Raw genomic sequence first — 14,322 nt, forward strand, 5'->3', positions numbered from 1 at the left:
TTTGTCATCTCATACCTGGATATCTGGGATAGCCTCCTAATTGGACTCCCTACTCTCCTCTCCTCCTGTATCCAATCCAACCTGGGATTGCCACTCTTTAATGAAAAGGGTCCTGGATTTGGAATCAGGAAGACTGCTGAGTTCAATCCAAATCCTTTCCCCTGTACCATGGATATTTGCAAAGGTTTAGCAAATATTTTCTTCATAACAACCCTATAAGGTATACGATGTATGTATTATGAAAATCTGTTTTACAAATGAAGAAACTGAGGTTCAGAAAGATAAAGTGATGATACACACAGTCCTGCCAGAATAACAGTATCACAGGGAATGATGGTAGATCACTTGGAGTCACAGTAGGAAATCTGCCCAAGCCCAGCCTAATGAATATAATATTAATATAAATTTATGATTAAGTATTTATTAAGTATTTACTGTGCTAAGTGATAGGATCACCAACATTTTTTTAAAACCCTTATCTTTTGTCTTGGAATCAAGACCCATTCCAATGCAGAAGAGCAGTAAGGGTTAAGCACTGGGGCTAAGCAACTTGCCCATCCTCACACAGGAAGTGTCTCAGCTTAAATTTGAACCCAGGACCTTTCACCTCCAAACCTGGTTTTCTATCCACTGAGCCACCTCGTTATCCCCACAATTTTCTTTTTTTAAAAAGAGATAGTCTCTGCCCACAAGGGGCTTACATTTAAATAGGGGGAGAGAGCACATATTGGGGAATAGTGACCAGGGAAGGGAATTTGGTCTTAGGAGAAGTGGGAAATTGGGTGTAGGAAGGTAAAATGACTTAGGGTGAAAGTACTCCAGAGATGAATGGATTAACTTCCCCAGGGCCTGGGAGCCCTAAGGTGTACCGAAGGTAATACAACAGTAAGAGGATTGAAATGCAGAGGATCAAAGCGCTGCCCATCTCATCCTCCCTTCCCCAGCCCCCACTCCTTAGTAAAGCATCTTCTACTTGGAATGTGCTTTGTTGGCAAGCCTGAAAATGTTGATATTGAGTTATAACCTAAAACTGCCTTCTAAGCAACTTCTAGCACTTGTGGTTCACCCTCTTCACCAGTCTGGCTTAGATTCAACTAATAACAGAACAGTATATAACTCCATAGGACTCTTAACCTCCTCTGAGTTATCCCACTCCCTGGCCCCAGAAACTGCTGACTGGATTGGAATGGCCCCACATGCAGAGACTTTCCCCCCCTCTCAAGCCATGGTAGCAGAGAGCTCCCTCCTCAAGGCATGATTTTCTGCATTCTTCATACTCATTGTTTTTTTACAAAGCAATAACATTTCATTATTCAGATACCAAAATTTGTTCAACCAAATGAATAGCATAGACAAGGAAAACTGGAAGACTTCAGAACATGAAGGTATCAGCGTGCTAGGGTAGGAAGCTGAAACTTCAGGTTGTATTCGGGACTAGTACTAAGCCTAAATTATAGGCAACATTGGAAAAGGCAGAAAGAAATGAAAAGATATTCTGAAGCTAAGGCAGACTTCTAAGGAATAGAAGAAGGAATGTTCACTTGGCATATTCAAGGGACAGGGAGAATAGTTTGGTTGAGATCCTGTACTGATATGAGAGGAATAAAAATATTTGCACTAATTTTCTTACAGTTTGTTTCTGTTTCTGATTTTTCTTGTGAAGAAAGCTCTTCATAAACTGAAAAGTACTATATAAAAACAAAAACCAAAAAAATAAACAAAAAAATTTGTTCAACCATTCTCTAATCGATTGGCCCCTACATCGATTGTTTCCAGTTATTTGCTACCAGAGAAAGTACTACTATGTATATTTTGTTGTACGTGGGACCCATCTTTCCGATTGGAACTTCCATAGGATATGTGTCTAGCACTGAACCATCTAGGTTTACATCACAGATACCTTAATCACTTTTATTTAAGCATAGGAAGCATTTAACCTTATTAAATTTTATTTCTTCTATATTATCATATAGAATAACTATATATCCTATATAACACATATTATATATTATTATAAATATTAAATTTATTGAATGTTGCTTCCCTATGAGTAATGGTTAGGGAAAGGAAGTTGGGATATGAGTTTGGGGACCCGAACCTCCTAGCGTTAACTATGAAGGATTTCTAACAAGTTACAGGGGGCATCGGATCCTACAGATGGCAGCAGCAAGTGAACTTGGCTGGGGAGTTCATACACATCTCAGATGTGGGATATAAGGCATGCTGATAACAAGTGTGATGACCAATAAGCACAAGCACATCCCTTACCTGGGAAGTCTAGACAGAGTATGGAAACAGGATGATGAGTTGGGAGAGTAGACCTGGAGTCAAGACCTGGGAAGCCAGCCGAGATCATGCCATGCCAGCAAAGGCATGCAAAAGCCAATAAGTACAATCTGAGTTAGCTAAGACAAAAAAAAAAAAAATAAAAAACAACCTTAGGAAAAGAAGATAGCCAAAAGAGCAAAAAGTAGAGACATAGTGCTCATCCGTGTGGGTGCTAGAGTCACCGATCCCAGAAGCCTTAGAGAGCCGTGAAGCTGACACGTCCATTGAAGACTCTTTGAAAGGGATAAAATAGATAAACATTCCTACACATACACATGTATAGATTATACATAATATAGATTATATACGTGTGTGTTTGTACATGCATAATCACATATGTTCATATATGTGTGTATAATGTATATATTGGTATATTGAACACATCTAGATGGCTCAGTGGATAGAGTCCTGCTTTTAGAGTCAGGAGAAAGACCTGAAGTCACATCCTACCTCAGGCAAACTCTTAACTATGTGATTCTGACCAAGACCCTTAAGAGATATTAAGTGGAAAGTGGGTACAAGAAGAAGAGAGCCCACTCGGAAGTATCGTTAGGATGAAATGTTTTTAAAGTGTTTTACAAGCCTTAAAGTATTACACAAAGGCTAGTAATTATTCTGATTACCCCCCTCAAACCTCTCAGAACCTTCTCTCCGTTCCTTACACATAACACTCCTTTCCTGTGACTTTGTTGACCATGTCTCATGCCTGCAGAGTCCTCCATCCTCACCTTTGCCTCATCCCTCTTTTCTTTTAGAAAGAACAAAAGCACTGCTTTCTATAGGAAGCATTTCTTGATTCCTACCCTCTACAACGCCTCCAAACGCTAGTGCCCTCTCTCTCCCCACACTACCTTGTACAAAGTGTCTCAGTAGTCTTAGTGTATTTTTAAGCTTATTCAGGCTTAAGTTTTATCAAAGCCTGTAAGCTTATTAGGACTTTAATAAGCTTAAAAGTACACTAAGACTTTTAGGACACCCGGTACTGAACTATTTTGCCTTTATTGTCTTTATTTTTATTCTTCATATACTCATGGCGCATCCCACTCAGCTCCCTTGTTATAGTCTCTCCTTGAGAGCAGAGATTGTTTCATGCTTTCTATTTGCATTGCTTCCACCTGATACATAATATTAGGTACTTGCTCACTTATATAGATTTGTTTGCACATTGTTTCCCCCTTAGATTTTGGGAGGAAGGTTGTCTTTTTTTTTCTATTTCCTTTTTTTTTTTAATTACATCTAGAAACAATTGTTGGAAATTGTTTTCTGACATTTTGCAATCCAAATTCTCTCTCCCTCTCCAAAATGGTAAATAATCTGATATAGGTTATACCAATGCTGTCATATACTACATATTTCCATAGTCCCCATATCATGAAAGAACCCCCATTAGACTGTAATCTCTTTGAGGGCAAGGACTGTCTTTTGCCTCTTTCTGTATCCCCAACACTTAGCACAGTGCCTGGCACACAGTAAGCACTTAATAAATGTTTATTGATTGACCTCATACTTTGGATTTGCATCCCTAGCATCTAATACACACTATTAAGTAATTACTCACTTTTTATATGTTTTTGTTTACATATTGTCTCTCCCATTAGACTGTAAGCTCTTTGAGGGCAAGGACTGCCTTTTGCCTCTTTCTGTATCCCCAACACTTAGCATAGTGCCTGGCACACAGTAGGAATTTAATAAATGTTTACTGGTTTATGCTTACTAAGCGTCGATTGATTGATTCACCTGAGAATTCTCCAGCTTCATAAGGGAATGCAATCCATCTTCTGCATAGCACTGCACCACCTTCAGCCCAGGGGGAACACAGTTCTTGTTGATTCTTGTTTCCAAACTTGCTACTTCCTGAAGCATTAGGTCTGTGACACTCAGGGTTAAAAGTCTCCTTGATCACCTGTAGGGAGTTCTTCTTTTGGGGAAGAATTAGGTGAGTTTACATCTAGAATAAGACATAGTATGACCAGAATAGTTTGAGGCAGAACCACCAGAGGAAGGAAAGAATACTGGATTTGAGTCAGAAATTTTGGGTTTTAACTTACTTAGGTAACTAAGGAAAGTTTTGCTCATCTGAAAAATGGGCAGGTGGGAGGTGGGGAGTGAATGCACTAGGTCAGTGATGGGCAAACTATTCCCTGAGGGCCAGATCCAGGTAGTTTTCCCATAACTGCCTTAAGCAATTCCCTAATTACTATATCTGGATGTGGGGGCGCAGTGATTAGGGAATTGCTTAAAGCATTGATGGGCAAACTAGGCCTGGATCTGGCCCTCGGGGAATAGTTTGCCCATCACTGCACTAGGTAATCTTTAAGCTTTCTTCTGTATTTAAATCCTGTGATCCTCAGACATAAACACTGGCAACCTGTCCAAAATAGGAGACTAGAAATGGAGCCTCCAAAAGAATTGGAGAGGTGCTTCTCCTCTTCCTTCTCTTCCCCACACCTCACCCTCTCCTGCCCTTAGGTCCTGAAGTCAAGGCTGACCATAAACTCTAGTACCAATCAGTTCTGTCTTGGTCTTTGAACATGGTAGATTTTCCATTCTTTAGAGGCAACAAAATGGCACAGTGCTTGAAGTCAGGAACACTCAAGTTCAAATCCAGCTTCAGACACTTATTAGTTTATATCCAATTAGATGGTATAATAGATAGAGTGCTAAACATGGAATTAAGAAGACCTGAATTCAAATCCAGATTAAGAAATTTACTAGCTGTGTAATCCTGGATGAGACATATAATTTCTGTCTAGCTTCAGTTTCTGCATCTGTAAAAAGGGGATAATAATAATAATAATGCCTATCTCCCAAGGTTGTTGTGAGAATCAAATGAGATAATATTTAAAAGTCCTGCATGTGGTAGGCACTTTAAGATGCTCATGCCATTCCCCAATTGAAGGACATCCCCTCATTTTCCAATTTTTTGCCACCACAAAGAGCACAACTATAAATATTTTTGTACAAGTCTTTTTCCTTATTATGTCTTTGGGGTATAACCCCAGCAGTGGTGTGGCTGGCTGAACAAATTGTGGTATCTGTTGGTGATGGAATACTATTATGCTAAAAGGAATAATGAACAGGAGGAATTCCATGTGAACTGGAATGACCTCCAGGAATTGATGCAGAATGAAAGGAGCAGAACCAGGAAAACATTGTACACAGAGACTGATACACTGTGGCACAATAGAATGTAGTGGACTTCTGTACTAGCAGCAATGCAATGACCCAGGACAATTCTGAGGGTCTTATGAGAAAGAACACTATCCACATTCAGAGGAAGAACCATAGGAGTAGAAACACAGAAGAAAAACAACTGCTTGAACACATGGGTCAAGGGGAACATGACTGGGGATGTAGACTCTAAGTGATCACCCTAGTGCAATTATCAATAATATGGAAATAAGTCTTGATCAATGATACATGTAAAACCCAGCAGAATTGTGTGTCAGCTACAGGGGGGTAAGGGGTGGAGGGGAAGAACATGAATCATGTAACCATGGAAAAATATTCTTAATTAATTAATTGAAATTTTTAAATTGAAAAAAAAAATAAGATGCTTATGCCATTCCCTTACTAGCTATGTAACCTTAAACAAGATACTTACCATCTATTTGCCTTGATTTCTTCAACTGTAAAATGAGGGTGATAGAGTACTTCACTGGGTTAATGTGAAGATAAAAGGAGATATTTGTGAAGCATCTGACACATAGTAGGTGCTCAATAAATGCTTATTTTACTATCTTCTTATCTGTGCCTTCTCTCCTGTGAGATCTCCCTGTAGCCCCACCTTGGCTTCTCTCCTATGCCCAGTAGAGCAGGGGCGCTAAACATCCATCCCAAAGACTTTCACAATAATGACTGCCTCCCATTTCCCCATGACTCAACCTTTCGATGGCCTTTGTGCTTGTGCTTTGCAGAGTTTGATGGAGAATCGTGCGGATGACAGCGGGAACAGTTGTCATCACTGGTGGAATTCTAGCAACTGTGATCTTGCTCTGCATCATTGCTGTCCTATGCTACTGTAGGCTCCAGGTCAGTAACTACCTGGGCCCCCATACTAGCTTTGTTCCTGCACAGCAAACCACTTTCCATGACCTTGGAAGCTGAGCTAAAAATCTTCTACTGGGTACCATTAGCTCTATTACCTTGAGATGTGGTTGGGGTGTTTTAGAAGCTGGAAGGTCATGGTTCTCAAACTCCTTTTTGCTCATGACATAGTATTTGTCTTTGCAAAAGGAATTATAGTACACTGAGCCTGGCACACTACACTCAAACACCACCTTTTTATGAAACACAGGATTACAGATTTAGAACCAGGAGGAATCTTAGAAGTTGTCAAGCCCATTTGCTTCATTTGATAGGTGAGATAACAGACCCAGAGAAATTAATTGACTTGCCCAGGGTCACATAGCAATAGGAGGAATTTAAACCCAGGTCTTCCTGAACCCAAGCCCAGTCTATCCACTATACCACACTGCCTCTCAACCACTGATGTCAGGACACAGATAATAAAATAATAATAATAGCAGCTTGCAAATTTTATATAGGATTTCCTATGTTCTAGGCACCTAGCTAAACATTTTACAAATATTTGATCCTCACAATGACCCTGGGAGGGAGGTTATTATTATGCTCATTTTACATTTGAGAAAACTGAGGCTAAATGACTTTGCCTGAGGTCACAAAGCTTTTAAATGTCTGAGGCATTTAATGTCTATCCAGGACACCACCTAGTTAGAGATGAGTGGTATCTTCTCCAATGGCAAGGGGAATCTTAGGTGCTCAGCAAAGAGAATGAGATTAACTTATGGTCTTTGCATTTCAAGAGTGGTGGGAAAAGCATCATTCCAACTACCTTGACCTTTGGATACTCTTTGAAAGATGCATCGGGAGATTCCTAGCAACATCCTTCTCTTCCAATATGAATTATCGGTCATTCCCGTCCACTTGCATGGGAAAGAGGGCTGGACTTCTGATCACACAACATGGGATCTGGTCCTAGCTCGGCTGCACTGACAGCTATGTAAATGTAGACAATCATTTCACTACTGAGCTGAAGACTCCTCTGTGGGCAACATGGGAATAATAATTCTTTATCTCCTTCATGGGTTCTCTTGAGGAATGTGCTTTGTAAGCTGAAAAGCACCATAAAAATGTGAACTATTTTAATGTTTTAAATGGAAGGAGTGGAGCTAGGAAGCTAACATACTGATCTTTCTACACTGGGGAATATGAGTCACCACAGAGAATGAGAGGCAGTGTGGTATGGTGGATCAGGCCCTACACATGAGGTCAGGAAGATCAAGGTTCAAAGCCACGCTCAGATAACTGTAAGTCCTTAAAGAAATCATTTAACTTCTCTGTACCTCAGCTTTAAAATCATCAAAATGAGGAAGGCTTGTAGCAAATTAACTATATTGACAAAAATGGAAAATGACAAATCCTAGAGGGGTAATGGGAAAATAAATACATTAATGGTTATTAATGGTAGAGCTATGAATACCATTCGCCTTCATTGCTGAAAACAATTTGAAACTATGCCAAAAAGCTATGAAATGGGGTCTATTCTGACCTAGTAATACTGCTACTAAGTCTGTACCCTAAAAAAAATTTTTAAATGATGAAATATGCTATCTGCTTCTAGATAGAGATGATGGACTCATGGTAAAGATTGAGACAATGCAGGAGTTGTTTTGCTTGACTATTCAGGTGTGTAAGAGATATTTTCTTTTTCATGCTTCCTCAATGGAGTGAAGAGGAAGAGGGAATGGTATATAGATCTCTGGAAAAAAATAAATTTAATTAAACACACACACACGCACACACACACAAGAAGAGACACATTATTGCACAACTGGTAATAGTATGACTAGATCCAGTCATTCTGGAAAGCAACATTGAACTATTCCCCCCCCCCAAAGCTCCTATACAGAAATATGCCATTAAGCATATATCTAGAAGGGACTGAAGATGGAAAGAAATAACCTTTGTATACACAAATATTTATGGCAACTCTTGTAGGAAAAATGAGGTGGCTTCTAAGCTGCTCTGTATCTATGAAACTATGAATCTGGTTTCTTACTATAAGCTCCTTAGAATGAAAAAACAGTAAGGGAGAGGCAATAAATATGAAACAAGGAAGTCTAGGGCAGTCTCTCTGGCTAAAATGTGATTTTGTTCCTTGAAAGAATTATTACCTTTACCACTTAGAGAAACGATCTCATTCCTCACTCATTTTCTTTTTTCCTCTTCCAACTTTATTTTTTATTATTTATTTTTAATATTCTTTTCTTTTTAGATTATAAATTCCAGATTCTCACCCTGCCTCATCCAATGAGAAGGCAAACAATATGATATCAATTGTATATGTGAAATCATGCAAAACATATTTCCAGATTAGCCATATCTAAAAAAAGGGGGAGAAAAGGTAGCAATAAAATTATATTTAAATTTGTACTCACTGTTTATCAGTTCTCTCTCTGGAAGTGGATAGCATTTTTTCATCATGAGTCCTTTGGAACTGTTTTGTATCGTTGTATTAATTAAAATAGCTAAGTCTTTCACAGTTGATCATTGTTACAACATTGCCATTACTGTGCACAATGATCTCTGGTTTCTTCTTACTTCACTTTGCATCAATTCATATAAGTCTTACCATGTTTGTTTGTTTTTCAAGCCAACCCCGCTCATCCTTTCTGATAGCCCATTTTTTAAAAATCCAAGCTTTTCCTTCCTCCCCTCCAAACATGCATACTTTCAACCATTAAACTTTAAGAGGGAAAAAAGAAGATAAAAAATACTCTGACTTTGACTTACAATTATATGGGAAGAATCTGACTCTTTTGGACATCAAATACTTTTTACCATCTTGTTAATCAGGGAGAAGCAAACTGTACATTTATGGATCACTAGGTATAGAAAAACTCTATCGTGAATACCTTCAGAGACCTGACAATGCTACATGATCACTGAAGCCCCCAATTTTTCTTTTCCTTGACTGGGTTGGTTTTGAGTAGAGACTATCACACCACTGTTCTTGGTGATTCTGAACTGTTGACTAGTTAATGTGTTTCCTAAAGCATTAGGTCTAGCCACTTGGACCAAGCATCCTCTGTTTGGCCAAGGAATTTGCTCATGGAAAAAAAAGGAAGAAGGTTAGGGGTCCTACCTTATAGCCTCTGCAAAAATGGCTGTGTATATATCAAGGATAGCAATGTCAGTGAAGGTTTTCATGTCACTGTTTCTGAGAATGCAACATTGATCAACAAATGCAACTGTTCTAAAATCCCAATTTGGTTTGAATCATCCCAACACCCTTTCTCTCCCGACACACATACATACACACCAAATATTTTTTTTTGTTTTCCTTTCACTTTCTCCAAAATAAGGTCACAGAATCTTAGTTGGAAAAGGGTTGGGGTGGTCATCTAGTCCAACTCCTACCTGAAACATGACACTAAGCTTTCCCACCACCAACCCAAAAGAAGAAATCTGTGGCAGTTTCTCACATTTGGTATTTTTAGTGCTCTGTAAACTGACATATTTTATCTGAGTGCCTATTCCAGGCAAAGCACTGTGTTGGTGGTATAGAAAAGATTTCAAATGGATTCAGAAGGATATATTGACTGACTCCAGTAAATTGTAAAGCTGGTAAGAAATGAGGGACTTCTGGGTCCTGGGCAGATTACATGAAGGTACGTTCATCCTTATTGCCACACACCTTAATCCTTGACTGCTGCTTCCCTGGTATCTACAACTGGATCCCAACATGATGGTCATCTGGCTCTGGGGCAGTAATTGAATTGTTTGCTTTATAACCTAGTAGATCTCACATTTCCAGAAGAAATTATTTAATGCTGTAATCTCTTGCATCATGGCCTGCCCATAGTCATATAAGAGCACTTATAAGAATCTATTTCTCAATCTACTCTAAAAGGAAAATCTTTCTATACACATATTGAAGCAATAAGGGTCTTACATATATGGTAACTGTTTAATGAATCTTCATTGATCTGAACTGAAAATTGAATTCTTCCATCATTCATACTTTCCCCCTTAAATCTACAGTAAAATTTAAGTCTTCATAGGTACAAATGTACCAGGTATCACCCACCAGTCCATTAAGTATTGTACTTAATTTCTTTAGAGTAGACCATTACAATATGACATAACTTCTCCAGTCATTCTCCAACTGATGAGCATTCCCTCCTCGTCCAGTTCTTTGCTATTACAAAAAGAACTGCTATAAATATTTTTATACATAGAGATCCTTTTCCTTTTTCTTTGATCTTTTTGGAATATAGACCTGGTAGGAGAATTGTTGGATCAAAGGGTATGCAGTTTTATAGCAATTTGGGCATAGTTCCAGATTGTTTTCCAGAATGGTTGGACCAGTTCAATGCTCTACCAACATAATGTGCCTATTTTCCCTCATCCCTTCTAGCATTTGTCATTTCTGATAGGTGTGAGGTAATTCCTCAGTTGTTTTAATTTGCATTTCTCTAATTAATTGTGAGAGCATTTTTTCATATGCTATAGATAGCTTTGATTTAATTTCTTCTCAAAACTTCCTGTTAATGTTCCTTGGTCATTTATCAATTGAAGAATGGCTATTTTTAAGATTTTTTACTCATTTTCCTATATATTTGAGAAACAAAACCTTTATCAGAGACACTTCTTATACATTTTTTACTGTTACTTAATTGTCTGTGGTACCTTTTAGCAAAATGTAGTTTCCCCAAGGGCAGCTGGGTAGCTCAGTGGATTGAGAGTCAGGCCTAGAGATAGGAGGTCCTAGGTTCAAATCTGGCCTTAGATACTTCCCAACTGTGTGACCCTGGGCAAGTCACTTGACCCCCCCCCCATTGCCCACCCTTACCACTCTTCCACCAAGGAGCCAATACACAGAAGTTAAGGGTTTAAAAAAAAGTAGTTTCCCCAATTATTTCTTTCATTAGGTTTATTTTTGCTTTTGCTTTTGCTTTGTCTGAGAAAGTGATGGGCAACCTTTTGAGCTTGGTGTGTCAAAATTTGCCAAAAAATCGAGCATAACTCAGGTGGTGTGTCACTTCAAGAAAAAAAAACCATAATTTTGTGATATTTATAGTTTAAATAGCAAAAATGTATAATTGTAATATATAACTATTTAATAAACCTAAATAAGTAAGTTAATATAGGTAGAATTGTCATCTATAGTGCACAGAATGTCTACACTACACTACAGAAAATGTTTCATCCTCAGCATGCAGTCCCATACTTCTCTGTATGCAGCCCCATGCGGCTGTGTCATCGAAAATGGCTACACGTGTCAGTATTGACATGTGTCATAGGTTTGCCATCTTCGGTCTGAGATCTTGACTGCCACCCCTCTGTGCTTCACTTAGCTGAGGCATAAGCAACTGATCTAGCCCTTCATTTCAACTCTGTGTGTGTCTCTCTGTCCCAAGTATGTCTCTTATAGACAATATATTGTTGGGTACTGATTTCTAGTCCATTTTGCTATCTGCTTCCATTTTATGACTTGGCTCATCCCATTCATATTCACAGTTATGATCACTAACTGTGCATTTCCCTCCATCCCATGTTCTTCTATTTATCCTTCTCTCTTTTTATCCTGTCCCTCCTCAGAAGTCTGTGTTGCTTCCAACCACCGCCTTCCCTCATCCATCCTCCCTCCAACCACCGCCTTCCCTCATCCATCCTCCCTCTTACCATCTCCATCCCATTCTTTTATTCCCTTCCCCACTTATCTCCCTATTGGGTAAGAGAGATTTCTATACCCAGCTGAGAGTGTGTGTGAGTGTGTATGTGTGTGTGTGTTCTTCCTTCCTTGAACCACAGTGAGAATGAAGTTCAAACATTGCTCACTCCTTCATTTTCTCCTCCACTCTGAAAGCTCCTTCTTGCACATCTCCTTAATGGGAGAAAATTTGTCCCATTCTACTTCTCCTTTCCCCTTCTCCGACTGCCTCCTTCTTTCTCACTCCGCCATTCTTTTTTTGAAGATCATCCCAACCTAATCAACTCACACAATACCCTCTGTCTATGCAGACACACACACACAAACACCCTTAGAGAATATGAGCTCCTTGAAGACAGGGTCTGAGCTGTAACATATAGCTAATGAGTAACTTCAAAGAACAGTCATAAAAGATAAAGTTAAGGGGAAAAAACATGGGCTAGTCATATGGTAAAGGGGAGAGTAAGGCTATGAGTGGAGGCTATGAGCCTGAGGAAGGTGGCCAGAGAGTAGTGAGGACACTGAGGTTCCCTCACACCCCCACTCCCCCATATTTCTCAAGTGGACATCCATTTGTCCTCATGAGGTCAGGAGAAACAGAAGAAGGTGTTTAGCACTTTGGGTGGATCCCCTTTGAACATATGGAAGGATATAGACTAGAGACATAGACTGGACAGACATTCCTCCCATTGTCAGGAATATTGAGATTGATTAGTTCACGACTCTATTTGAGTATGTAAGTACCCCTAGGAATTTAGATGCTGAAATATATTTGTTCAATCTTTCATATCAGTGAGGCAAAGACAGTCATTTGAAAAAAGGCTAAGGATGAAGTGATGGAATCAGAACGAGGACAACATAGCCTTGGAAGAGGAAGAGGGGCACCCTCCTCTGTGCTGTTAGGAATTCTCAGAGAATCCTTTCTCACTCATTACTCCTTGCTGACTCTATGGTGTCTTCACTGCACGTGCATGGGTGTCAGTGCTAGACCATCACTAAGCCACAAAAAGGCAATTTGTTGTCAGCGTTCCTCCAGCCTTTCTCTCTCAGTGTCTTTTTCCTTTTTCCTCATCTCCACCAAATATCCAGCATCCTCACACTGCCCTTGGCTGCCTTCTCTAAACAATGTCCAATTCTCCCAGTTTTTCTGATTTCTTTTTTTGCTTCCACTCCTGATCAAAACTAACCTGACCCATATCCTACACTCCTTCAGAACTCTTCTCCATACTAGGGGAAAGCTAACCAGCTAGCTAGATCTGAAAAACTAATGCCTGCTAAAACTTTGATGATGATAATAGCTTGAAGTATTGCCTTTCTCAAATGATATTTTTGCATTTTCAAGAGGGGTCTTAAGGTTTCAAAGCGAGAGTGACCAATGGTAGACTTTATGGTCACATAACGGATTTTGGAAAAGATATATTGGAATTTGAGTACCCTTTGAACCACTCAAGTCACTTCCCATAAGTATGTTCTACCTGCACATGGAGCTAATATTGTAGTGGGTGAGAAATGTGATTCGTGTCCGTTGAGTGGACAAACATAACTTCATGCTCACTAACCTGAACTATCCTTTCTCCCTCCCGGTCAGTACTACTGCTGTAAGAAAGATGACTCTGATGACGACGAGGAAGAGGAAGAAGGACACGATCACTCTGCTCCAACAAGATTTTCCACCTGCAATTCCTGCAACTCCCAAGTCCTGGATGGACAGGGTGACCTGGCACCCCTCCCCAGTGAGCCCTCCGACCAGCATCGAGGTGCTCAGAGCCACTGCCCCAGTTGTGCCCCCTACAGCTCCCCCTTTTATATTCGGACAGCTGACATGGTCCCCAATGGTGGGGAGAGGCTCACCTATACTCCCACTTGCTACAAGGAGTTGGGGCCCCCACCCCTCAATATGTCATCGCTCCAGAGTTTCCCGGTGACCCGACCAGGCCTTGGACGTGAGGCCTTTACCAATCCAAGGGCTATTAGTACAGAAGTATAACCCTACCCACCCACTCCCCCTGCTGCCCCATTTGGAGCAAAGCAAGGCAGTGAGAAGCCCCTGCCCCTGTGGATGGTATATTTTCATAGGTTTTCTTGATACAGAATATAGGATTCTCTGGGATGTGTCAATGGGTAAGGTGAGAACCAATGTGATGCTGACACTGAGGCAACTGACCACTGAAAGGACATTGCAGCAGGAGGAGAGAGGGGGACAGGGAGACCCCTTCACCTGATGGGAAAAGTTTGCAACTCACCACAACTTTAAT

At 39.9% G+C, this 14,322-nt stretch overlaps 1 protein-coding gene across 1 annotated transcript; it reads left to right on the forward strand.

Annotated features, from left to right (window-relative positions):
• Window positions 1–6,267: 6,267 nt before the first annotated feature.
• On the forward strand, window positions 6,268–14,054 carry FAM163A (family with sequence similarity 163 member A). The gene is made up of 2 exons (XM_044672427.1): window positions 6,268–6,360; window positions 13,656–14,054. Exons 1-2 carry the CDS (start codon window positions 6,268–6,270, stop codon window positions 14,052–14,054), a joined length of 492 nt encoding a protein of 163 aa, XP_044528362.1.
• The last annotated feature ends 268 nt before the right edge of the window (window positions 14,055–14,322 follow it).

This window comes from Gracilinanus agilis, chromosome 4 (assembly GCF_016433145.1).
Source record: "Gracilinanus agilis isolate LMUSP501 chromosome 4, AgileGrace, whole genome shotgun sequence".
In the NCBI taxonomy this organism is placed as follows: Eukaryota; Metazoa; Chordata; class Mammalia; order Didelphimorphia; family Didelphidae; genus Gracilinanus; species Gracilinanus agilis.